Raw genomic sequence first — 26597 nt, 5'->3', positions numbered from 1 at the left:
AAGTAAAGGTATTGAAAAGATTATTGGATTTGGAGTAAAGTATTATTATTATTATTATTATTATTATTAAGTGAAGACAGGTGAGGGGGGGAATGAGAAAAGAGGGAGAAGTGAGCAGATCAAGTGACAGAGAGAAACAAAAGGAGCCCTGAAGTGAGGGAGAAGGAGGAAGAGATTAAAGGGAGAGGTGGAATGAAGGAGTGATGGGGGATGACTGCTGATGAATAATTGGTGGTGAGAACAGAGCGACGCTCAGCCTCTCCCGCGTCGCCGGAGGCCTCGCGGAAACATCAAGCGCCGCATTAAAAATAGCAGCGATCATTTGAAAACAGGCCCGAGGAAAAGCCTATTTACAAATAATTACTCCCAACATTTGTTTCATCCCACTTGGAGGAGCCGGGGCGTGCGCGACAATATGCCAGTTCAACACGGTGGGGGGAAGAAACACCTTCTTCCTTTCTAAGCAGCACTTTTAACTCAGAGGGCGCCATCGCGGCACCATCGCAGCACCCGCTGCGGCGATTGACACCCGAGTCTCGTTCAGACAATTATCGTCATCTCGCCTTGTTTATGGATGTGCGCGACGCGGCTCCGGGACATTTAGGAAACATGTTTTTCTTTTTTCTTCACCAAACATCTCGGCTTTGAGATGAATTATAAATGGAAAGTGAGTGGATCATGACATCCTGACCTTACAACTATCTGTAAGGTCAGATGTCATGATCCGCTCGCTGTGGTTAGCTTAGCGCAGGCCCGGTAAACAGACAATATGAGTTTCAAGTTCAAGTCCTCGCGGTGTGTCTTCATCCCCTTCCTTCAGGGTCACTAGGAAGGACCCTCAAGGATAACGGTCCTTCCTAGTGACCCCCAAGGAAGGACCATTACGGCCCTTCTTTCGATCGTAATTGTCCAATGATAACGGTCACAAGTGCCCTCAAAATTATTTTGGAAAAAGTCAACAAGTTTAGCACTGCGTCCTTTGTGTGAGCAGTTGGTGCTGGTGCCGTCCTCCTCCAGCAATCCCAGCACCTTTGCCGTGTATCTCTTCCCCATTCCCGTCAGGTTCTTGACTAATAACACTTTTTTAAAAAACTGTTCAACCTTGTGTAAAACATAGGCTTTTAGCAAAATAGCCAGATTTAGCACCTCATCCCTTTTTTTTTCAAAGTTTGAAATGATCAAAACTGGTCAACACAGCAGAGACTCAGTTTATCGTGGCGCCTCGTAAACAAAGGGGCCTTTTGGACCTCGGGTGCCAGGCACGTCCCCACTGGAAGAAGACCTGAAGAAAGACCCGGGAGGACACTTCAGAGACAGTCTGAGGTCTGGGAACGCTTTGGGATTCCCCCAGAGGAGCTGGGACAAGGGAAGTCTGGACTTTTCTGTTTGACCACAAAACCCCATCCTGAGTTCAGTGGAAACTAAAAGACAGATGGAAGGATTTTAATTAATAACCACCAAATGCAAGAATGACGATGGTTTAAAGATTTATAAAATCATCTTTTCATGAGCTTGGAGCTGTTTGAAATGTCGTCTATTGAAGCAAAGCGCCAGACCAGTCGGCGGAGACCCTTACATCTAAGATCCTCGACTGAAATATGAAACCCAGACAGAAGGACGCAGAGCAGCGGGTGAAATTTTCACATTTAATAATAGACAAAATGTTCTGTCATTCTTTTATGTACATCAGTAATTACAAGGTCAGTAAGCCATTCTCAGGTTTCACATGTTGTTCATCAGCTTTTAGTGATGCTGGTTCGCCTTACAGTGCTGTCAGACATACAAAATATGCTAATGTGCTGTAATCACACGTTTAAAAGCCTGAATGGAACTTGCCTTAAATGAATCAAAAACCCATTCAAAAGTCATTCACAATACTTTCTCATTATTTACAAATAAAGAACAGCAAGTGCTAAATTATACATATTAACAAACTACTTCCTCAATATATATAATGCCGCTATATAAAGAGACAGAGAGAGGAAAGAGGGTAATGCCTGATTTTACAATGATCCTACTGGGATGCTTTAAACCTGTGCATCAAAGTTTTTTTAAATACGCATTAATGCTGCCAGTGTTTGACAAAAAGAAATCTACGTGTAGTGTTAAAGTTAGACAATATTTCCATGAGGATTTATAAATATTTGTCTGTACACTTCAAGAGGATAAAGCAAGAGATCAGAGAGTGGAAGTAAGGCCGATGTAGAAGTGAGGGAGTTACCTGGCAGAGAGTTTGAGGCTCGGTAAGTGAGATCGATTGGAGGAAGCTGCCCATTTCTTCACGCAAACACCCAGGTGACAGCGGACAAGGCTCCTACACGTGGTCCCAACCCCAAACTCACACACACGCACACACCACACACACACACACACACACACACACACACACACACAGACACGCACGCACACACACTCCATCCATCCCCTCAGATATTTAGAGCAGCTCGGGGGCCACTTCACACTCGGGTGGCTGCAAATGTTGGCGGGAGGTAATTGTGTGGAAAATCTGAACTTTAGGACCGGGGGAAGTCCTTTAACACGACACGGGGAAGGCGCTCGAACAGTAAAGTTCATGTTTTCGGTCGGGTCCGCGCTTCCATGTGCGACACTCAGAGGGAGAAGGTCAAGAGGCTCAAGTCTTACAGATACCAGGGGATGTTTTGTGCTCTTTAGATCTGACTTGTTAAACCGGTGATGTCTAAGTTGGCAAAGAAACAAATAAAATGAAGCCAAAACATCTTCCTAATATTAATTCATAAAAAAAAAATTAAAAAAAAGACATTTACAACTCTCGTCGGCCTGCACATCACGGCCAGGTAAGAACTTGTGTGTTTTAGTAGCTGCAATAAAGTCTCCCCTTGCACTTCCTGTGCCATTCCCCCATGCAATATTTAAAACAAATCCATCGGTAAGATGTTGAGGGCCGGGTCCACATTGTTGTACACAAAGCAACGTGCAGTTTTCAGTTTTATTCTAAAAGCAACATAGCTAAAAAAAAAAAACTTGCCAGCTGGACAGACGCATGCCTTTTTCCTACTGCTGGTCCACAATAAATACCATCCACTGGTGGAAACCTGCAGTCGACCGAACATCGACAGATTAACATTCAACTTGTTTTGGAAGGTGCAGGAGGGACGCACCAAGGAATCCACTGTTGGGGGAATATGGACGATTTTTGGTTTGATTGCTCCAAAGGTGTGGATAACGGTCAAAGTAATGACAATTCAAAGTTAGCGGCATTCAGTTTACCAAAAGGTCAGAGGAAACACAGAGATGCAAGACATGTCCAGAATCGTCTGTGGCTCATAAAGGTGAGAGCCAGAATTTCAGCAGAGAACAGGAAGATGGAGAGGAGAAAAACACAGTTACACTTTCAACTTGTTTTCAATCCGACTTTGACGTCCTGGAATCCTTTTGGAAATTTGACCAATATCAGTTTCTTTAGCAATGCTCGGTATGCTAACTGCTAGCCTAAAGCTAAAAACATTTAAGATGCTGAAAACATTTAAGATGCCAATTCGATGTAGCCTTCCTGCTAATAAAATTAAAATTGCCACAAAAAAAAAAAAAAAAAATGCCAATTTCAATTTTGGGGGGAAAAGCTGCCAAAGTATGGGAAACTGGAAACTGATCATTTGAGAAGAGCATCACCAGTAATCAATGTCTATGGTCTGTGTTCGTTTCCATCTTTGTTTGTTGTTAATATCAATAATTTAACACTGTACCTGTTGGCACTGAAACAAAATAAGTGTTTTTTGAAAACCTGTAGTCCAACAGACTTGAATAAGATGGAAGAGTTGAGGTAAAACTGCTCCATGACTTTAAAAAAAAAAAAAAAAAAAAACTATCTCTTCATGACTCGGCAAAAACAACAAAAACAGGCCTCCTGGACTTGTTTGGCTGCGATTGATACTAGCTGGTTAAAATGCTTCAGCAATCCTAATTTAAGATGAAATCAACCAGCAGGTTGCTTGCACCTACATGTTCCTATACAGACCGCTTACAAAGCAAAAAAAAAAAAAAAAAAAAAAAAAACAGAGCTGGAGGTGAAACGTCCAAGTGCTGACATTGCAATATTTCATTTACATTCCCCTATTTTCTCACAATGCGTCCGAACACTGAGGAAACACGGCGGCTGACGGTAAATCTGAGGTCATATTTAGTGTTTCTCGGTTTCATCAATGTCGAGAACACGACTCCAAAACACATCAGTGGGTTATTCTGATATGACGCTCAGTTATCCTAAAACCTGAGACTGCTGAGAACATTTCATTTAGTTGTACAATCGTTTAGGAGTTAAAAAAAAACCAGACACTTTTTAGTCGTTTTACCTCACAATAAATAAAGTGGGTGATGTTTATGAAATAAAAACCCCAAACATAAGCATTGCTTGTAATTTCATGGCGGTTACCGAGGTGCTGAAGCTCCTCAATAGTAAATAGAACATGAAACGCTGCTGCTGTTGGATTCAAAGTCCTGCTAAAGCTGCAAAAGCCAGATAGAGCAATACAGGGGTCAGCAGGACATCAGTCATTGTTACGGTAACCGGACCGCGCAGGTTATCTTTATTCTGGTCGCCATCTGCTCCCAACACATACTGCATGTTTCTTTTTGTTCATTTTTCCAGTTTCTAATAAATGAAGAATCTTTGATTTGCAAATCAGTTTGTGAAACGCGAGAAAGCGGCGACGTTTTCGCATGACTTTGCAGACTCTGATATTAAACATCCAGCGCAGCAAAGCGGTGGAGGGAGGCCTTTGTTCTCTTAAAGAGATCCAACACTAAAATGCATTTTATAACTACTGATTCGTTTTGTGCGCACACGCGTGTGTGTGTGATGCTGAGAAACTTTTAAAAACGCCACGCTTTAGCAGAAGCAGCAGATTTAAACCGTACTTCCGAATGTTGCAATAAATGCTAAAAAAACAACAAAAAAATTGACTTCGATGGATATGATGAGTGGAGAGGGGAAAAAAGAAAAAAAAAGAAAGAGAAAAAGCAAAACCAGCAGAAGTAGTGTTGACTTCTTAATACTGCGGTGACTGCTGGAGTTGCTGAGTGGAGTTGTGGGGCGCTTTATAATTACAGAATGTCAACTTTGTTCATGCTTTCTGCTCTGACCTTTTCCCGCCGCTGAAAGTGTGGCCTTTAACCGACCAGATCCACGCCGCGCAGTTCTTCGGCAGCGAGCACACGGGAGAACTCGCAACCAAACACAACAAGCTCTTTAGGGCACGACGCAGGTTATTAAACTGTTCCATAACGGCGCTTTTCAGAGGGCGGGAAGTTAATAACCCAGTGAGGCGGGCGGGGGGATTTCCTCTATTAAATTATGTCTCTGTCTTCTGTCAGAACCCTGCAGGTGTTTGGGCAAGAAACGGAGGAAAAGATGACCATCGAGGAGGAAACCCGAGAAGGTAAAACAAATAACACAAAAAATGGAGATGTGATCCAAAAAAAAACTTGTCTCGGGACCAGAATCAAAAGTTTAAAAATCAGGTCCTTTCCGGTTCTGTAAAACGCTACTTTGGAGCGACAGCAACAACAACAAAAAACCTCTTCTGTGTTTCCGCTAGCCGTGTTTTCATTACTGTGATGTTTTTAATAACATTACAAACAGCGGTTGGAAAAGGCAAAATTCGGAAAACCTCTCTGGGTTTTGCAAAAAACTGAGGAACGTTGGCGCTAGCATTTGTCGGAAAGACCAAAATAAATGGGTTTTATTACGAAAAAGAGCTAAAGGGGAAGATGGAAGATACAAAGACCGTTTGTTCACTCCTGCAACAGAAGGATACGTCTAATTTTGCAGGTTTTTGCTTTAAGTACCGGCCACTGTTGATGCAAAAACAGAAATTAGAAACAGTAGCTGGTTTTTGGTAGAGCTGCTGCATGAGAGAATATGACATGGGAGACAAATTCAGCAGATTTCATGATTTCAAAGGTTTGACGAAAACAACCGCAGACTGGAAATGATCCTGAAGCCTCTGACCGGTGTGTCCAGATGGACTCGCGCCGCAATAACTAGACTTTGATTCTCCATCTTCTATTGTTTGAGAAAAAAAGAATAAACAAAATTTTTCTCCTTAAATTTAGTTAGGGGAAATAGTTTTACAGCCTTCTTGCTGTGCTAAATGTTTTGTTGACTCTTACTGAGTAATTAACATTTTTTCAAGTATGTGTTTATCTTTCTGTTTGGTCATAGCAGCATCTTTATGTTTTTGATCAACAAATGAAGTGTTTTTAACCTCGGCTGGTTGAATCAGTGGAATTTCATCCTCCGGCTCAACAGTAACGTTTGTTTTCATTACGACTTTCTGAGAAAAGAATCTGAAATAAAATGTTGGGGTAAAATGAGTCACTCATAAGAACAACAACAAAGAAACAGAATCAGACCTGATGACCATTCTGCTCCAATCGGTCTGGTACCGTAGAAATCCTGACCCGTCAACAGGAAGCCGTACGTTGCCTCCCCACTAACTGAGCGGCTAACTAATCCTAATTCAAAGCAAAGCGTTTAGGATTCAGGATCAATGATTTGAACAATGGAGAGACAGAACTACTGGTCTGATGATGCTCATCGCGCTAACCGCTGCAGTCAGCTTGTAAAGCCAGAACATTTTTAATCGGACGGCATTTTCTCATGTCCACAAACTACCGATGGATGTACATGTGATTTGTGTGTGAAACGTTGGAAGCAGACTGGCAGGGCGGGCGGCCTCTGCTGAGCCGACCCCAGGCAGGCAGGCGGGAGCGTCTCCTTTCCTACGCCTGGTCCGGCCCGGTCCGGCCCGGCCCGGTTCCAGGAAGGCGGTTCTGGATGGAAACCTCAGACTGTGGCCACGCAGGGGATCATCCGTCTGCTGGTCGGCGAAACCGGAAGGCTACTGGATTTGAGATAACGTTGCCCGGGGCGACTCGGTGCTTCCAGATGGGTAACGATGCAGCAGGGGAAGCCGTGTGGATTTTTTTTTTTTTTTTTTTTTTTGGAGTGTGTAGTTTAGTGTTTTCCAGTTTGTTCCTTCGATTTAAAGTAAAATAACATAAAATTAAAAAAAAGCAGAACAACAAAAAAATAATTTAAATTAAAACAACATTTTAGGGTTGCAGAGTCTCTGGAGGTTTTTTTTGTTCTTTAGAAACTATGAGACTGAGGATGTGCTGTAGCAGCGAGCCGCCTCCACTCCATCCAGGCCGTGTTAACAAATGTAAAACGTGGAGGAAGGGGCGGAGCCAGCGCCTCCTCTGGTCCTCTCTCACCCCCACCCGAAACCCCCACAACACCCCTCCACCTTTGTCCCGGTCGGTTCTGGTACGAGGAGAAGGAGAGAGAGTGATCTCATCAAAATGTTCCACTACTATGTCCCAGCATGCACCTCTCCCCGCCAGAAGTCTCTGAAGGAGGGAGGCTGAGCAGCGAGGAGGAGGAGGGAGCGGGGCAGGGCGGGGGGATGAAGAGCGTTGGGTGTAGGGGCGGCGGGTGGTCGGCTCAGATGCAGGTGGACGGCTGTGCAGAAGGCTGCTGCTTGCGGCTCCTCAGACCCCCGGACTTCTCCTTGTAGCCCACACACATCTGCTGGGAGATGTCGACCAGCGTGCTGGCCACCGCCAGGCCTGCACACACACACACACACACACACACACACACACACACACACACACACACACACACACACACACACACACACACACACACCAATGTAAACAGGTGAAAATGTACAGCGGTACATATGGTTACGTAGGTGTCAGTTATGTACAGCGATTTGGAAAACCATTTACAGTCCCTCGTAGTTTCACACACATTGCTACATTGCCACCATAAATGTTGTTTTTTGTAAAGTTGCAGTAAGTATTCATCTACAGAAACACACCACTCCAGGTCAGAAACAACCAATCAGAACCAGGGGGAGGGTCGTAACACTCTGCCTTGACCCCTGCTATGCTACAGCTGTAGTCTATGCTAAAGCTAGTTAGCATAGCCTTAGCATAGACTGTGGATAAATAGTTTTTTCTGGAACGGTAAGTTGTTTCTCCACCCTTAGCACATAGAGCAACATGTACATGAGTGTGATTGACAGTTCTAGGATCCTCCTCCTAGCTCTGATTGGTTATTTCAGGAGGAGATGGTGGAGTGATTTTTTCACAGATTATCAGTTTCATTTTATCATGTCTGCACCGAGGAATCCCATTTTGACAATTTTAACAAATATGACAAAAACAAGTAAATAAAAGTTATCTACTGCAGCTTTAATGCGCTTGTCCTACATGAACCCAGGTATTCACTGGGTTTTGGACCAGAAGTAGATAAGAATCCTGAATACTTCAGACTGAAAATGCTTAGAAATTCAAACATCAAATATGCTTTAATGTACATTAATTATTAATACACTCGGTGGAAAATGTCTAAAATCTACGGTATTGTTTATTCCACTGAAATGGAAGAAAAATAAAATTTTGATAATTGATTTGTGCTTTAAACACCTTTACTTTGAAATTCCTTTATAAAATCCAGTGTGAACCATTGATTTAAGAAGTGATCTACATAAACTGAACTTAGTGTTTTTAGGTGTGAGTACTTTAGGAACGACCAGAAGACGCATCATCAGTCTGGTGTTTTTTCCTCAGACTCCTCCGATCGTTAATCTTTCTGTCGGTACTAATCTTTTTTCATCAACTATCATTTTTCAATAGCATTCAACCGTCTCTCTGCTGTGTTTCTTTTCTCCTTTGATCTAACATTTATTTTTGTTATCCCTTTTCCCCAGGATAGCCTGACTCGCTTCCTTCCTCCGTGGATTTTAGCAAACACTTCTTTTTCTCTTTTTTATTTTTTTATTTTTTACCACCACCATGTTACTTTGCCTCTCACTGTTTCAGTTCCCAGGCCCCATGTGCGCCCTGGGCTCTTTTTAATTACCATAAAGTCCTTTTGTCGAAACAAAAGTGGCCCTGGCTCTCGGCAGAGCGCTGCCCCCAGGGGGCGCCGTTTGTCCAGACCCTGTGAGCTGCGCTCCACCGTCGCCTGTCGCTACAAAACGCTTTGAACTCGCTCCCCCACCGGTCGCCGCCGCTTTTGGAAAACTCTCCCGTCGCCTGCGCCGAGGCCTCCCATCACATCTGTCTTCTCGCCGCTTCCAAGATGGCCACCCTCACGCCCACCAAACATCCGCAGAGATGACTCCAGCGTGTGTCTGGGCGATCTGAGCCGATGAGCGAACGCGTGCGGCCTCTGCTGGGAGCGAGGTGGGGGTGTGTGATCCCGGCTGCTCCTCTGGAAGTTCACGTTCTGCTGCCAGCTATTTGTTTTCTGTGAGGTTAACCGCATTAATCATAAGCGATAAACACAGCTGATTGGAAATGCGGTGCCTCAGAGAGTTAGTACGCGTTAATGATGTGTGCCGTTGGTGGCTGCACAGAGACGCGGCGACCTCATCGTGCTGCTTGGCGGCTCTGACGGTGAGGTTTTCAGCATTTTAATGTAATCTGCTTGAGATGAAATGAGCATTCATTTGAAATTAGTTTGCAAAAGTAATGTTTTTTGCATTCATAAAGAACGACCCAGATTTGTTGGATTAAAAGTAACTTTAAAAATAATCCTTACGGATGTATAAAGCATACTTTTCATTACAAATGTTTTCTTTTCACTGGTCTAATGTATTATTGTAACTTTAAATGTGAAGTTTTCGTTAGTTATAAGTAGAAAATTACTGATAGTGCAGTATAAAAGAGAACCTGCTGAAAATGTCAATTTTGGTTGAAACAGGTCTAGTGTTAAGTTTTGGTCTTAAACATAAGGTGCTGTGTAATCTTGTTTGTGCAGGATTTCTCTCACTGTACAATAAGCCTGGCGGGCCACCAGGCTAAGCATTGTTTATTTATGTGGTATTTTTATGTTTGTCTCAAGTTCTAAGACTTTACAGTTGCTGTTTGGGTTTTGTTAATGTCTTCCAACAACACATTTACAATTACCTTCTCAAATGTTCAAATTTCCTGTCAACTTTGAACATTTTTCAACTCAAAAACACGGTAGGTTGCTGGATGCGCCCAAACCGCCAGGCTCAGCAGGTTTTCTGCTGCGCGTTGGAACCGGCAGGTTTCTAGTCATTTCACCATCAGAAATGGATTAAGATGGAAAAAACATGGGATATAGTTTTGTAACCAAACCCGACTTCAAAGCCCTGCTTCATCCCTGACATGTTCGTTGAGACGATGTTGACTTGATGTGCTGTTAAGAAACATCGTTCCTGTCTGTGCAAATGTCTTACGGTTTGTATCCATAGCTTTAATATGAATAGTTTATTTTTAGGTAAAAACTAAAGTTTGTGTCTGTTAAACCAAGGAGGATTTGAACAACAAAGGACAAAAAGAGAAGTGAACCGGTTGGAGGAGCCCGAAGGACTGAAACTGTGACGCTCCGACTAACCAAAGCAACAGAATGCAGTAGAAAGGAAGAATGTCAGATCAAAGGAAATATTTTAAACAAAAAAATAAATAAATAAAAAATATAAAGCAGTCAGCAGCTGCATCTTACCAGACTGTCCTGGAGGAGGGATGCCGCCGGAGCCTCTGGGTAACCGTACAAAGATGGAGAGCACGGCGGCTTTGTTGCCAAAGCAAGGCTCAAGGGCGATGGGTTTTGGAACGGACTGCGGAAAGAAAGATGGGGGGAAAAAGAGAGTTACACATCACTAGCCGGCTAAATCCGAGCGATCACAGAAGCTTTGCTGCTTCTGCTCTCATCTGTGTCAGCAACAAGCATGACAAAAAAATACTATTTATTCTCAGCAGAGATAAACAAACAGATCCGCAACCGCAAATTGGACCCGCCGCTCCCCTCCACCCACGGCGAGCGCAGCGCAGTCGGCAGTCGGAACATCGGCTGCGCGTCGACGCCGGTGGTGAGATTTACGTCTGTGTTCTCCAGTCACCTCAGGCTGGCTGACACACCCGACTCTCTAAAAACCAATAACTCCTGCTTATCAGCATCTCATCCATATGTGGAGATGACGAACCTCCACACACACACCCACACCCACACCTACACACACACACACACGCACACACACACACACACACCTACACACACACACACACACACGCACTATATCCTCCTGTGAACACTGTCCTGGATCCGCTGCGGCTCGCCTCCTGCAAAATTCATGGGCTTTACCTGGACGAACAGAGTGTGGGTACAGAGGCCGCCGCCGCCGCACACTGATAACATTTCTGCGTCTCGTCGTTTGGAATTCACAAAGGCCGGTGTGAGAAATGGGGCCAGGACACGGTCACACACACCACTGACATCGCCCAGGACGCAGCAGGCTGGTTTATATTCTCCAAAGAGTCGAGTTTAATCCCCCAAGAGGGAATGCTGCTGGAGTTTAAGTTGGTGTGTCCATATAGGTTCATCATCACTCATCTCTATCATTGTAATGGACACACACACACACACACACACACACACACACACATGCATACACATTACAGCAGTAGTAGTGTTATTCAAGCTTTGACCCATTTTACCCATTCTCTGCTCACCGTCTCCACGCAGCAGCTTTCATACGCGACAGACGTCACATGTGGACGAGGCGTAAAGACTTGTGTGTAGATTTACCGCATTGTGGCACAGAGAAGTCTTTCTTCCACTGTAACGTATGTCTCTATGCTAAAGTACAGAAGTGTTTAACTGCCAGTTTGGAGATAAATTCAGGAGAAATATCTCAGGAAACATTCTCGTTACGACGATTAAAAATAAACGCAATATAACAAGATTTATACGTCATTAAAACCGAAATATCTTCTCTTAAAAATAAGAAAGGTCGCAGCAGTAAACCAGAAGAACCTCTTGGAAGTTTTAGGAGAATCACGGCGAGTCGGTTTATGCCTTTTTAAGAAGCCGTGATGGAAATCGGTAAATGGCTTGGATCTGCATGACTCTTTATGAAGTCCATAGGACTTCACTCTGCGTTCACACACACATTCACACACTGTGATCTGTTAGGAGGATAGTTTTATGTCTTGTTAAGATGGGAAAGTTCCCGTTTTAACGAGATAAAATTCATCTCAGTAAAATGGGAAAGTTTCTTAAAAGGGGAATCTTTCTCGTTATATTATAATCCACTAATCAAATTGAACATATCGCAGTTCTGGGCCCAGTTTGAATGCGTTGACGTGTTTGACTCGAATGTGACCAAGTTTGCAAATAAGCATTCTCTCGCACACATTTCCTTATTCCTATTTCTTCTGGATTTTGCAGAAAAAAGGACTTTGTGGGAATTTGAATAAGTTCTCCAAACCCTCAAAGCATGCATTCACACCTTTAATCAAACTCCAGTTTGTTTGCCTAGAAAGCGTTTAAGGAGTTCAGAATGCGTAATCAAACTCTGATGTATAGAGCTCGCTCTAAAAGCAGGAAGTGGACTACAGTCCAGGGCATTCTGGGTCAATAGAACCTAAACAAACGAGTGAGTCTAAAGCCAGCGGGAGAAATCCTACGACCGCTGAAATCTGACGCCACTCCATTTTTGTTTGCATTTTGTGAAGAAAGAAGTTGCGCTGATTTTCTTCTGAGGTTTTCATGACGCTTCCCTCAGTAGTTCTTGCGGCAGCGCCACCACAGGCGAGGAGGCGAACAGCTTTCTCAATTAGTTTGGATACGTAGCAAGACATAACAAATGTTGGTTTCCTAGTTGAGTCTATCGGACCATCAGGTGTGAAAACACCTTAAATCCATGCCGACAAAGTGGTTCAACAATATGATTTCAGAAATTAAGGAGCGTTTTCTTCATGTGTATTTTTGTTCTCCATTTTAAAAAGCTGAAGCTTGTGTACAAATCCCCTGAAGGCATTTTTTGCATGAAACCCCCACCACCCCCAAAATACCAGACATTAATATTACAGATTTTTTGTCAAAAATTGGCTCCTGCTTTTTTCTGCTCATGAGTAATTGCAGAGTGATTGCAGTAAGCTGCTGGGAACTTCTGTTGTCATGAATCTTTGAACAAAGACACTTGCTAACAATTTGTGCATGTCTCTCCATACGCGTCTCGGAGCTCGAAACGCTTTTGAGCTGCGCCGGTGCGCAGAGCAGACAGAGGTCAACAGTTCAGCTGCAGACAAATGGGCTCCTGCTGGGATGGAAACTCGGCCCAAGCGGCGCTTGGAGCCGCAAAAGCAGGCGGATATTAAAGTCGGTCGCCGCTGCTCGGCCCCTGATGTGTGGAAATGTTATAAATAAATGATTCGACGACGTCCTGACTTGAAGGAACGAGTCTGACTAAAGTAAACAAATGACTTCAATTAAGAAGCGGGTCGCCGCTGTGTTTGATTTTCTTTCCATCTCCAGCTTCCATTGGGATCGTCTTTTATTTTGCTCTTGTCAGGTTTAGTTGAACTGGCTGAACTGGAGCCGCTGGAGAAGACCTGGTTTATCCTGCCACCTTTGAATCGGAGGAGGAAAGATTTCGAGCCAACTTATCAAAAATGGAAACACGACTCCATCTTCCATTTAATGGTTTTCATTAAAGGAAAACATTTTGTTCCCTTTTCCTGATGGTCTTTCACGCGGCGCCTCCGATTGTGGTTTGGACGAATTACTTCCTTTGGCCTTTTTAACAGCATCAAACGGTCATTTAGAAGCATGAAATAGAATGGAATAATCCGAAGCCGATGAAAATGATTTGATGCTGCAGCATCTCTGCGGGAAAAATTCAACTCCTGAAGTGAATTCTGATTGGCTCAGAGGTCTTCTGAGAGGAAAATGAACTTTTTTTTTTTAACCTCCAAAACTTCACAATCCCAGGTTTTACAGAATATGAAATAAATAAGAAGAAATATCCAAGGTCAAATATTTGACTTTCATTTGAAGTACTAATATGTACTTCTGCAAAGATGCATCAGAAACTCTGACATCTTTCCACCTTTGTCTGACGGGAAAATCAAAAGGGCTAAGAAGGTTCATCTATAGCGGAGGTCTTGAATAAAAACGATTTTATTAACAAAATCATTCTGTTTTAGTTCTCCAACGAACACCAGGGCCAGTTAACATGACTAAGTCACAAGGACAGGGTTCAGACTCGCTTTTATGAATATCATCAGTCTTCCAGGCCATAATCAGGCACCGGCAGTCAGGGTTTTTTTTTCTTTAGATTTTTAGTACTCTAAAAGCATTTTTCTATTCAGTGTATTACCAGAATAGAGCAGAAATAATTTCAGTCCTTTTTGTCAAACGGTTTTTGTACCTTGCCTTAAACTCACCTGAGTAGAAAAATATGGAGGTTTTGAAAGCTGATTATGTAAAATATATATAAATCATATTGCAAAACATAAAAATGCACAGTCAAAATAGTTTACTTTAAAAATGAAGATTCTTTAAAAAATGTAATTTTGAAAATAACACAAATTTCAATATGAGTGAAACAGCAGATGTTTGAGATACCATATTAAAAAATATATGTTGAAACCAAGCCCCCCGAAAACTTCACCAGGCCTGCTGTGTGGCCTGAACGGTTTAATAAGGATTTATAAGGCAGAAAAAATGCTTCCAAAGCTAATTTGACCAATGGAAAAAATTTCTAAACTTGACAAAATTGAGTATCTTTTGGAACCGGCGATAAATGGAAGGATGGACAAATATGTGGACTACATTAATTCATGGATATATGACAAAAGCTGCATGATAATATTCAGTTATGAAAACCACCGTGCAGGCAAGTCATTCATATTTACTGACAGTAGAGTAACGAGAAAAAAAAAATCTTGTTTCCATTTAGCCTCGGGTTTTGTAATCTCCCTGCTGGCTAATTTTGTTTCAAAAGCGGAAGTATTAAACCGAACACTATCAAAAAAAAAAAAAAAAAAACTTGGCCTGTTTAGGTTGCTTCTCCACACCCGGCTTGGCCTTGGGTAAAACGTACGTCTCACTTTACCGTCTTTACACTAGAAAAATAACGAGCCGTGTCTGATAACAGGAACCAACCTGCACACCTTGTGGAATAGAGCAAAGGCGGAGAGGCTGGCGCGTTTTCATTTCAAAGCTTAGGGCTGATTTAATGCTCGTCTGCCAAACCCCATTTCCACTGCATAGTTGACATGCACCCATCACATTGTTTTATTCCCAGCAGCAGATATGCAGATGGGAGATGAAAAGACCTGGAGGACCATATCTGGAACTGGAGACTTGCTTCTCAGACGGTGTGGGAATTTATTCACTTCCACTCGTCGCCACACAACCACAAGTTCCATTTCCACCTGAAACTGTGAAACAGGCGACTCGCATTCGTATTTGTTAGAAAAACAAACCTCTGCGTCCCATTTTGCACACACACGTTTCATCTTCAGTGTGGGGCGGATCAAACCCAGAGAAAATTCAATTACCTGCTTGTTTTAAATTCTCTGTGCTGGCTCTTTCTCTTTAAGATGTTTCCCCAAAGGTAGAGTCTTTTCCGGTGGTCCTGTATCTTAATAGCATTCCCCAGCCGATGCCTTTGTTTTATAGGATTTCAGCCCGCCGCTCGCGAGTCGCCACCCCCAACATCACCACTCTGGAGACTTATCTAGACCGGCCAGGCAGAGCGGCGAAAGGTTTCCTTAAATTACCTTCAGTAATTAGCCCAGCAGCATGTGGGATTGCTGCTGAGCCCACACACGCACACACACACACACACACACACACGCACGCACGCACATACACCCCCACACACACACACAAATACATCTATGCAGGCACTGATGTGGGCACAATAAGCTCGCCTTTCATCGCGTGTTCCTCAGCAGCAGCCAGAGTGCGTTGTTGGGTCTCACCAGGTACAGACTGAAGCAACTTCCAGGAGTTTTTGTTCCTTTTCTTTGCCAAGAAGTCGGGAGATTACGACGATAGCTCCAGTTATGCAAGACAATAAGCTGGTAAAACAAGCTGTATACACACCTGACAGCGGCGCTTTGTGTAGCTGAATAAGCAGACAGCTACGCCGTCCCCTCTTACTTAGGGCAGTTCGAATCGCCAACATTATTTCAATTTGCTAAAGACCACAGGAATGAGAGAAAGAGAGTTGAGATTTACGTTTTACTGTCTTCAAAGTCAGAAGTTTACATACGGAGTGATTATTGTGTTTTTAAACTACGAGGGCTTTGGAAACATCTGACACATTGGAGGCTCACCTGCAGTAGCATGTTAAAGGAGCAGTATGATGTATTTTCCAGCCACATGATGTCATTTTATAGCACAATCAAGTAACTATGTTACCTTCAGCTGTTACAAAAATGCTATTTATACCAAATATGACTTAAAATAAAATTGACTTTGCAACTTAACGCCTTGAAATTGGGCCTCTGTCTCTTTAAGAAGCTCCTGCTCTTTCTGAAACTCTGCCTTTAGTGAGTCCTCATGACAAGGCTCCTCTTATTAACCTTTTAACAATGTTTTTAACCAACATGAGAGAGGTAGCTCCTATAATGAAGTCAGCAGATGTTTGCTAATTGCTGCTGGCTAGTCTGCAGGAGGAACTGCAGCAAGCTATTATGTGAAGCTTGTGGAAGGAAGCCTAGAACATTTTGGCTCAAGTCATGCAGTAAAAAGGAAATGCTACCACATATTGAGAATATAAACACCTGATTTTGAAATAAATAAATCTGACAATTTTTTTTCCCATTATTGTTTTGCTTAACAACAAAAAATAATAATAATAATTTTGGTGATTTTAACCAACTTAAAGTGAGAGAAGTTTGGTCTGACTGAACTTCAGACAGTGACCAATTGTCATGTGAATTTTGAGCGAAATCTTAAAAGGTCGCCAATAACTAATAAATCCCTAATAAATTATGGAGTACTTAATTATCTTGCAATCCAGAACAGGAATTAGAACCAACTTAGAATCTAGAAAAACTACATCCAGAACAGGAACATTTAGTTTATATGCTTTAGATGAACATTGGATACCATCTTCTTCAGAGAATCAAATATGGAGAACCAACATTTAGTCGATGCATATATTTTTTTTAGTTTGTTTTTTCTCGTTTTGCTCTTTCCTTTATTGTTTTGTTCATATTTCCTTTCAATTATTCATGCATAGGCCCTCCAGTGGATGGGAGTGTTTGTTATGCGTTTCCTTTAACGTGCCGACTCTTTTTTCAGAAAACCCAAAAGCGATCTTGAAAACTTCTTTGCAAAATTGTGGAAGTCGATTTGAAGTCCCGCGTTTCCATCAACCTTTTCTAACAGACTATTTGTGAGAAATCAACGTCTACGCCAATATCTGGCTCCAACTATAATTTTCTCATACACTACTTTCTCTATCCACACATTTTCAAACATGGAGAAAAAAAAAAGCTCCAGTCTGCATAGAGAATCGATAAGGGAAGTCTTCAAGGCATTTAAGCATGTACACATGTAGCCCTGTAGAAAACCCCTACAATTCAACAGAACCTTGTGAGTGAAGGTGCTGACAGTACAGCACAATTACGGCAGATAAAAACAGTCCTCTTTCTGCCCCCCCACACACACACACGCACACACACACACACACACGCACACACACGTCCCACTTTCCTCTTGTCACCGTCTGTGTCTTGGAATAAAAGCAGAGAAGAAAGTGTCACAAAAGTAATCATCTGTTTGCGATGCTGGAGCTGCAGGCCTCATTTGGCACAAACCAAGTGTAGACATCTCATTGAGGAAGCAAGTTTGGACTTTCCATCAGAAAAGCATAAACAACTTTAATGATTTTCAACTCCCTGTGCGGCTCTCGGCTTTTTATACATTCTGATTGCGGGTCTTAATATACTACCGTGGCATCCTGATAAAAAAAAAAAAAAGCAGGCATGAAAACAAGGGGAATAACCCGCGTCCGATGCTGCTCAATCCGAGTTGGGGAGGAGATAGGATAGAGCGCACTCACAGTCTGAGCAGGTGGTGGCACAGAAAGCTGAAGAGGAAGATCTAAATTGGATCTCTGCTCCTGGGCTGCTTTAGCCCTGATGGAGAGGAGGAGAGCAGGCTGGGAAGAAAGGCGAGAAAAAAAAAGAAAGAGGTCTAGAGCCAGGAGAAGAAAAGGTAATGCAAAGGACGGAGGAGGAGGAGGCCGGCTGGATTTAACAGCGAGTTTCATCTTTTTCTCTTTTTGACAAACCGCAAATGTGTGCGCACAGAACGACGCCCGAGCAACTCATATAAACTGCAAAAAAATAAAATAAAAAATAATAATAATAAAGAAAAGAACATCGCACACAAAGAACTAGCAGACAAGGCCAAAAAAAAGGGAAGTCCAAGCTACTGATAAGGGCCAGGAGGGAGCGTAAATTAGAGGAAAACATAAGAGATGACAGACAAGAGAGGAGAGAAGACACCGGGAAAGAGACAAAGACGTCTGCATTCCAAAAGTCAGCAAATATTTGTTGGTATTCTACACACAACTAGAGTTACCAACTTCACATCACAAAATGTGTGTTAAATCTTTCTGCAGCAAAAATTGTCATTTGTGCCGCTATCATTGTAAAGATATTAAGAAATGTTTCCAGAGGTCATGGGAGGTCATTCATCGGCAACAAAACGGATCTGTAGGAGAAGACGAGAAGAGCAGCAACACTAATGGAAACCAAGACGAAGGAGGGAAACTGACAGAGATAAAGTAAGAAAACTTACATTTCAGAACAATCTCAGATTTGTTTGCATTTCATTGACTAACGGGATCGGTTCTCAAAACAACACTATTTGCTGTACAAATTGGGAATCCATTCAGGGAAAATAAATGATACCAATTTATTTCTCGTTCACGTTCGCGACTCAGCAACAGCAAAAAAAACAACAACAAACGAACAAAAAAAAAAAAAAAACCTGAGGCAAACCAAACATCAAAAAACATCCAGTGATTTTCACAAGCCAAAGATACAGCCGCAGACAAATCCAGGAAACACAAAGTAGATGAGTCTCACAGGACGGGAAAGGATGCCTCAAATCAGACAACTCCAAAAAAATGTACGAGTAGAAAGTGGGAAAGGAAGTGAAGAGAAGCTGGGGAGGGAAAAGAGGAAGAAGGTTGAAAGGAGTGGATGACAAAATGTCTACAGGAGAGAGACGAGTTCAGACATTAAAAGAAAAAAAAACAAAAAACGGTTTTTCCTCAAGCGTTCAACTCTCTCGCTGATCTTCCCAGGAGGCCCCCATAGTAACCTTGTGCTCCCGAGCCGAATCCCTGGAGATGCATGGGCCCTGTCAGAGCCGGGGCCCCCCGCCCCGAGCCACCGTTCTAGAAACAGCCCCTGTAATTCCACAGCACATCTGCATTCAGAGGCTGTTCATCACTAGGTGCACAGTCACAGGTACGCTCGCCTGCGGCTCCGCGCCCACCAAAAGCCTCGCTGCAATTCCTGTAACTCTGCCAAAGTTAAAAGAGGATAAATTATGGAAAAAAAAAAAAAAGAAAAACTTCACTTTTACTCAGCTCCACCGCATATATCTGGTAGTTAAAAGTTAGCATCAAATCAACCCCTAAAGTTCAGATTTGCTGGGGAAGTAGAAGCTCCCCCAGGTATATCTTGTCCCGGCTTTCACCTCAAATCAAGTGGCAAACCCAACCCAGAATGAACAGGTTTAAACCAAAAATTAAAAAAAAAAAGGTTCCTACTGCTTTGCAGTTTAATGTTTAACTCGCATGAAAAGTTAGAAATCCCCTCAGCCCTTGTTGGTCCGTTTTAATCCAATTCCGGTTCATTTGTCCGATAGGACAGTGACAGAAGGAGCTCCCCTGCTCACGGCCTGTTCAGTGCCAAAAGATACGACTGCTGGGCTGAGCTGAGGTTTCATTGAGACAACGTTACGCTCACCTTGACGTTTCCTCCTATCAGGTCAGGCGGCTCTTCGTCCGCCTCCAAAGCCACGTTGATGGTGGCGAAAGGCCGACTGGCCATCTGCTGCATCTCCCTCAGCAGTTGCTAGGAGAAAAGAAAAAAGAAAAAGAAAAAAAAAAGGTAAGTGGCAGGTAAATAAACGACTATATGTTGTCCAATCTTCAAGCATCTTTGATGGCGATTGGAAACGCGGACAGCTGCTGAGTCGATGTGTCAGAACACGGCGTCTCCCTAAAGGCTGAGACTTATTTGGAAACCTGCTCAATCCTCCTGGAACAGCTCACTGTCTGTTGTTGTCAGACATTTGCATGATCTACCTTAATTGAGAACATTCAGAGATATGTACGAAGACGGCCTCAGTCAGGATTTGATTTGCTACCAATCAGGGTGATTTATGACTAAGTATTTGGAATCTAATCAAGTACGATGCGGCAGTGGCCGCTGTGCAAGTCCCAGAGGGAGCATGTCGGCAAAGGTGATGGGTTTTTGTCCTGATCAGTGTCTCATCAATTGTTTACGTGTCTCCAATATGAGTTCGAAATGTTTAGCCTGCAATGAAACTCCCAACATCTTTACCGAGGACATGCAGCCCAGGTCAAAACTTCTCAGAGTTTTTCTTTTTTGAAAGCCACATTTCATTCCTTTTCACTTCCCATTAAGCACCACAGAGTTGTTTTTGGAAATATAATGGGCTGAAAAACATAAAAACAGACAAAGGAATGTGGTTGCAGTTTGATGAATTTCAGTAAACAGGAGCGTGTAATCCGCCGACCGAGTTTGTTTGCGTGCGACTTCAGCTTCAGTTTGTTTTTGACACAGAGAAACTTTCTGTATCCAGCAGAGAATCTATTTCAAAAAGGACCTGGAGATTTGAAATGCTATCCAGTCTTCATCAATTTAGCTTTGAGACTTAGGAGACAGCAGTGAGCGGATCACACCTCTTTGCTGCAGGTACCTTAGGAATAAAAAACAACAAATTCTGCTGTAATTGTGAATAACAAATCAGGGGAGTTGAGTTTTAAGTGGCAACAGTATTCATGGTATAAAATCTTACTCCAGCGGTCCAAATATGGATGTTTGATTTCTGCTTTTTCAAAGTTTTTTTTTTTTTTTTAACATTTAATTTATTTTCCAATCTTGAACAGGAGAGGCACCCCTCAATGTTCTGTTCTTTTCTGTGGTAAAGCTTTAACCTGGCAGTACTATTCTAAGTCCATCCTGATAATAAAATCATATAAGATACAGAAGAGGATTAGAAGATTAAGAAACTGTTTCCTTTGAATCCTGATGAGACGTCTAGATGTGTCTCAGAAAATGGACTCAAGGAAGAAGGAACAAGGTGCGGCTTGTTTCCATGACATCATTTTAAACACTTCATTGATACTGAGTCATAGAGTGTGGTAGTGGCAGCACTTATGCACGGTGCATTCACTGGTTGGAAAAATATACACCATTTTTCTGTTTCCGACCAAACGGTCACCAGCGTCTTTTATGGACCACCTCTAGTATTAATTAGGGGTTAATACTGCAGCTTTAGTTGAAATCAAGAACTCACAGCTCGTTGTAGGCCTTTTACAGAGGATTCAGGAAAAGGGGTGAAACGTTTTTAATCAAAGTCTTACAATCAAAACTTCTTTTTAAATTGTCAAAAAATGACGAAACAAAGAAATACGATTGTGCAAAAAGCAGTTTTACGAATCCGATCCATTACAAAGCACACAGCCAGCACCGTCCAACTTCACTCCGGTAATTATGCATTTTGTAACAGTGCGAGGCAGCGGCCCATCCTCATTTCCTTTTGATTTATAACATGGATGCTGGCCAACGGAGGAGGAGGAGCAGAGGTTATTACGGAAGGATGGAGAGGAGGACAAGAAACAGAAGCTAACGAATACAAAGAGACGATGATGTAGGAGAATCAGAGTGGAGGAAGAGGAGCTTGACCTGAAAGAGCCGCCGCGTGGGCAACATCAGGACAAACGGATGAGACGGAGCACTACCATCACTGACTGTCAAAGTAAAGAAACCCAAACTGTCAAAATACCTGATTACTAACTCAGACATCATCCACTGCAGTCAAAAGAACAACAGAAATCAGATCTAGTTGGAGAAAATCCAAAGAACCTCAACAGTGTTTTAAAAAAGCGTCAACTATTGATCATCATCATTTCTGTCTGCTGGCACTTCAACTCAAACTGTACCAAAGAGGCTTGATGTGTGCGTGGTTCCGGTTTTGTTTGTAGACAAAACCAACAATCGCAAATGCCATGACGCATTCCTCTGGCCTTCGTCTCATTAAAGAGAAGAAGCAAAAAAAAAAAAAAGAGTTGGGATGACAGAAGCAAGGTGCAAGCTGCTGCAATTCCAGCTGAGGAGCGAGCTGACAGTGGGAATCGCACATAAAATATTTGTGCAGCGAGAGGCCGCCGGTCCCCCTGGTGAACCTCTTGACAGCTTTCAATTAATCTGCTGAGTGCTTCCATCCTCTGTGAGGCTGCCAAATGGGCTTATTGACATGTTAGCACCTTTCTCCTAAATGCGACACCTAGAATGATATCCTTTCTAAGGGTTACAGTAGCAGCCTGAAGCAAACTCTCTCTCTCTCTGCGGTAAAACTTGATGAAAACGTATTTCAGACAGATTCTCTTCGTCGAGCGCATCCACCCCTCCTTAAACTCTTGCAACAGTTCCAGACTTCTCAGCTCCAAACAGCTGAGCAAAAGAGAGCCCCATCATCCTCAGGTTTTTTTCCTTTAACAAAAAGAGCCATCAATATTTGTTATGAAGTGATATTTCAGATTCCCAGCATCCTGACTGGTCTTAAACAAGACCAATCAGGATCACAGCAGTTCGCTGTTTAGCATGTCACACCTGCGGTGCCGTGTTTGCCTGTCATTACGCCCCGGCTGACAGCCAGCGGTGATGAAGCCAGCACGGCTCCCAGAAATATCGGGCAAGCCGGCTGGAAGCCCAGTGGCGCCGCACCGATCAGTGCCTTCCATTTATTGGATCATTACTTTCTAATTTTGCATTTTCTAACAATAAAGAGTCTGTTTTTACAAAAACAGAGGTGAAGAGATAGCAGCAGTATGTAGTGGTGGGATTCGATAAAAAAAAAAACCCAAACACTTCAAAATTGTTTTACACGGTATCCAGATAAATAAATAGACGTATGAGCTCAACAACAGATATTTATTGTTTTTAATCTGATAATGAGGTTATTCAACCATCAGATTAGTGAAAATTGCTTCTATATTCATTCAGTTTTCCAGTGTTTCAGAAACTTCTTCTTCAAAAAAAAAAAAATCCTTCTCTAAAAATGTGAACTATGGACGCTGACACTAGTGTGGGGGTCTGTTTGGCATTGAGATGCTATTTTAGCCTTGAATAGCTAAGCTGATGGGCTAACTCCTTCAAGCACAACTTGACTGTAACAATAATCTCCTCCGTTGTCCCATCACATCGTTCCTTGAAGCATAAATGAACCCAAGCAGCCAAGAGCAGCAGCTTCGTCATCTGTTGATGTCTGTGGATGTCACTCGATTTTCTCCGAGCTCCAAATCCAAAACAACATCTGCTGCTCACTCTTCTGACTGCAAGTCATGTTTTGCCGAGACCAGGCCAGCGAAACATTAGGGTCATGGCAAGGAGGCCTTCCAACATCAACCATTCAGAAATGAATCACTGTAGAAAGCTGCTGAAAATACCAGAGGCATCAAGCAAAACAGCTGCTCAACAATTAGAAGCAGGAGTGGACGGCTGTAATGTTAAAAAGGCTTGGGTTTTTTTTTCCATTAACTATTGAAAAGGTTGTGACTAATTTTAGAAAAACCACTGTTTCATAAAATATGAATAAAAGCAGATTTTTGTTTTTAAAATTGATAATCCTCTTCCATCGGTTCGTTGAGACATTCTGGTGAGAAACTAATTAGCGGATGAACATTTTTCTGGACGGAGTGACCGATGGAAAAAACTTTTAGACAATAAGATTAACATCTGGATGTAAAAAAAATAAAAAATAAAACGTTGCAAGTTCTTTTTCCATTTTGAATCCAACAACCAAATTCTGGACTTTTCCAGACTGTGTGGAAACCAGAACGCCCCTCACAACAAGAGCAGAGACACACAAGTTGATCCACAAAGCCCTCGTCACACAAACTCAATATTTGTCACACAAAAACTCAATATTTTCCAGTAACAGGAGCTTCGTTAGCAACATTTCAGATTAATAAAGCATCATAAAGCTGCTGATGAAACAGAATGTGAAAAAGCCTCGCTGCGAAGGAAGTACAATATTGGAGCGAGTTCATTAAAGCTGCGCACATCAAAGAGAAAACCCAAACATAAACTCATGACACGCAAAACACACAAAACCAGGCCGGAGCGTCTGATCGGCTCGCTGCTGACGACTTCCAAGTAACAAAAATGGAAATGAGCAAGTCGACGTTCTGCCTGTCAAACGCTTCGTACAGCCATCTGTCTAATCATGAAGAATCAGCATTCAGCACATGTTGAGAAGCAACAAGTAACGGCAGGTTTGGTGTTCCTTACGACGGCGTAGTATTCTTGCACACGATGTAGGACGATCTTATTAAACACTAATCGCGCGCGTCGTCAAAACTGAACGTTCTTAGAGCCGGATGACAAAGTAAAACTCATAAGAAACGGGGAGAACCTCCACCCTGTTGTCATTGTGTTGATGAACCAGACTGTCTGGGTGTGTGTGTGTGCGTGTGCGTGCGTGTGTGTGTGTGGAGGCAGGAATCTGCATGCAGACAGCATCTTTTTCTCATAAGCACAACTCCTTGAGCGGCACAAAGCAAGCAAATTGATTTACTGGATAAAAAGCAGAAGGGAGGTGGGGGGCAAAGCATCCGAATGCTGCGGTAAACAAACTTTTTAGATTCAGTCCCCCTCACTGAACCCCTCCGTTCACAGCTTGGTCTCCTTCCTAACGTGCAGCTAACCTCTGTTCACACAGCAGCAGCTGGCTGGGGCCACAGGGCTTTCGGTTCTGTAGCGTAGAAAACATTTATCTCCTTTAGAAAGTACATTTGTAGCTGCATTTTCACAACAAATGTGTGCAAAATTTTGCTGCTTGAGCACGCAATTGAATTCACACGTGAATAAGTTTGTTCATACGATAAGTCATTAAAAGATCATCCTCCATCCACTTCCTGTTTTCTTGGTTGTCGTCGTTTCTACCAGGAGGAACATCTGGTCATCGATCATGTGCTGCAAATTAAAAGTGTTCCCGTTGCAGTTTTGCAAAACAAACCAATTTTGATACGGCCAAACAGAAAAAACATCTCGTCCTAGCAGCTAAACTTTTATTTGAGTATTTTTTTTCAATATTGTCTTGTTTCTATTAAGCAAAATTATTTTCAAAATGTCCAATTGCACAATTCTATGTCCAATGAAAATGCAGGTTGATGCTTTTGTGTGGTTTTCCAACAATTTAGCTCGACGGTCTATTTAAATATTAGAGAAAATGATATTTAAAGTTCTCTAAGATCACTTAAAATGATCCGTTTATCTGATTTAACTTTTTATGGATATTTGTTTTAGTAAAATGAACATTGTTCTTTTATTCTATGAACTACTGACAACATGTCTCCAAAATTTCCAAGGAAATATTTAGTATGTATTTGCAGAAAATGAAAAATGGTCAAAAATCACAAAAAAACTGCAGTGCTTTCAAGTAACACAGAGAATATAAGTTTATATACCAATCAATTATTTTTATCGATTAATTTAGAATCGATAACAATAGAGTTCAGAAATCAATATTTAATGGAATAACTGATGTTTTCAGTGAGATTCACTGCAATGGGCTCTTCATTTTTTCGTATATATGCACGAATGAATTATGAATTTAAACTTGTGCAGCAAGTTCTAGTTTTCTAAACAACTGAAGTTTCAAATTGCAAACCCATTCCATTTAGCAAAAAAAAATGCTTCGACTGCATTGTTAAAGGCTCAAAATTATTCATGTCGATGATGTAAACTTATCACCAGTGTTGTGTTCTCCTCCTCTGAATATGATGGCTAGTCTGCCTCCGACATTTTTAACTGCTGGACCGCCGCCGTCAGATTTGAGAAGGCGGCAGAGCTGGAGGGAAATCTGAGGAGTAGCCATTCTGGAAGAACTCCTTCAGAGCATATTGTACATTTTCCCAACAAATCTCATTATCTTGTGCTGTGAGTAGGCAGCTGCAGCACAGCAAACACTCAGCACTCCAAAGATAACCAGGCGCCGCAGTGCAACAGTGAATGTCTCCTGCTTCTTAAATTGGCTCTTGGTTTTCTGCAGGCCAGTTAGTGTGACTGTGTGTCTGAAAATGGAAGTGATATTTGACAACATTTACCATGGAAGCGCAAAACTGTATATGAAAACCTCGGAGTACGTGTGAATAGACACGGTCGCACGCAGGCGCGTGGCTGAGACACCTGCACATGACCACTCAGCTTTGAATACATTATCCCAAAGACACACACCCACCCACCCACCCACACACACACACACACACACCACACACACACACACACACACACACACACACACACACACACACACACACACACACGTATTCAGGCGGAGTTTATATCAGCAGACAAAACTGCATTACAACAGACTAACCAATGTGCCTGAAGGGAAACGCTCAACTAAAATAAGCATGAGGAAACCGGCGCAGGGATTATAAAACAGTATGAAATCAATGTTAAAATTTGTAGCACTTCTTTGCTCATTGTTAATG

General features: G+C 42.4%; 1 protein-coding gene across 2 annotated transcripts in view; it reads right to left on the bottom strand.

Annotated features, from left to right (window-relative positions):
* Positions 1-4601: 4601 nt before the first annotated feature.
* The window catches only part of atrn (attractin), a 121707-nt gene continuing 99711 nt past the window's right edge, over positions 4602-26597 (bottom strand). Inside the window, exons 27-29 of one of the 2 annotated variants that reach the window (XM_055057047.1) lie at positions 19816-19923; positions 10529-10643; positions 4602-7611 (exon numbers count right to left, since the gene is read on the bottom strand). In XM_055057047.1, coding sequence (XP_054913022.1) covers positions 7487-7611; positions 10529-10643; positions 19816-19923 — 348 coding nt within the window. In that variant the 3' untranslated portion in view covers positions 4602-7486. Of the gene's footprint in view, positions 7612-10528; positions 10644-18878; positions 19368-19815; positions 19924-26597 lie in introns of those variants that run through there. The other variant, XM_055057048.1, reaches the window with a different exon arrangement.

Source organism: Poeciliopsis prolifica, unplaced genomic scaffold (genome assembly GCF_027474105.1).
Source record: "Poeciliopsis prolifica strain line A6 unplaced genomic scaffold, Auburn_PproV2 SCAFFOLD047, whole genome shotgun sequence".
Classification (NCBI taxonomy): Eukaryota; Metazoa; Chordata; class Actinopteri; order Cyprinodontiformes; family Poeciliidae; genus Poeciliopsis; species Poeciliopsis prolifica.
The sequence above is the reverse complement of the archived record's forward strand: the minus strand, read 5'-3'. Positions and strand labels throughout refer to the sequence as shown.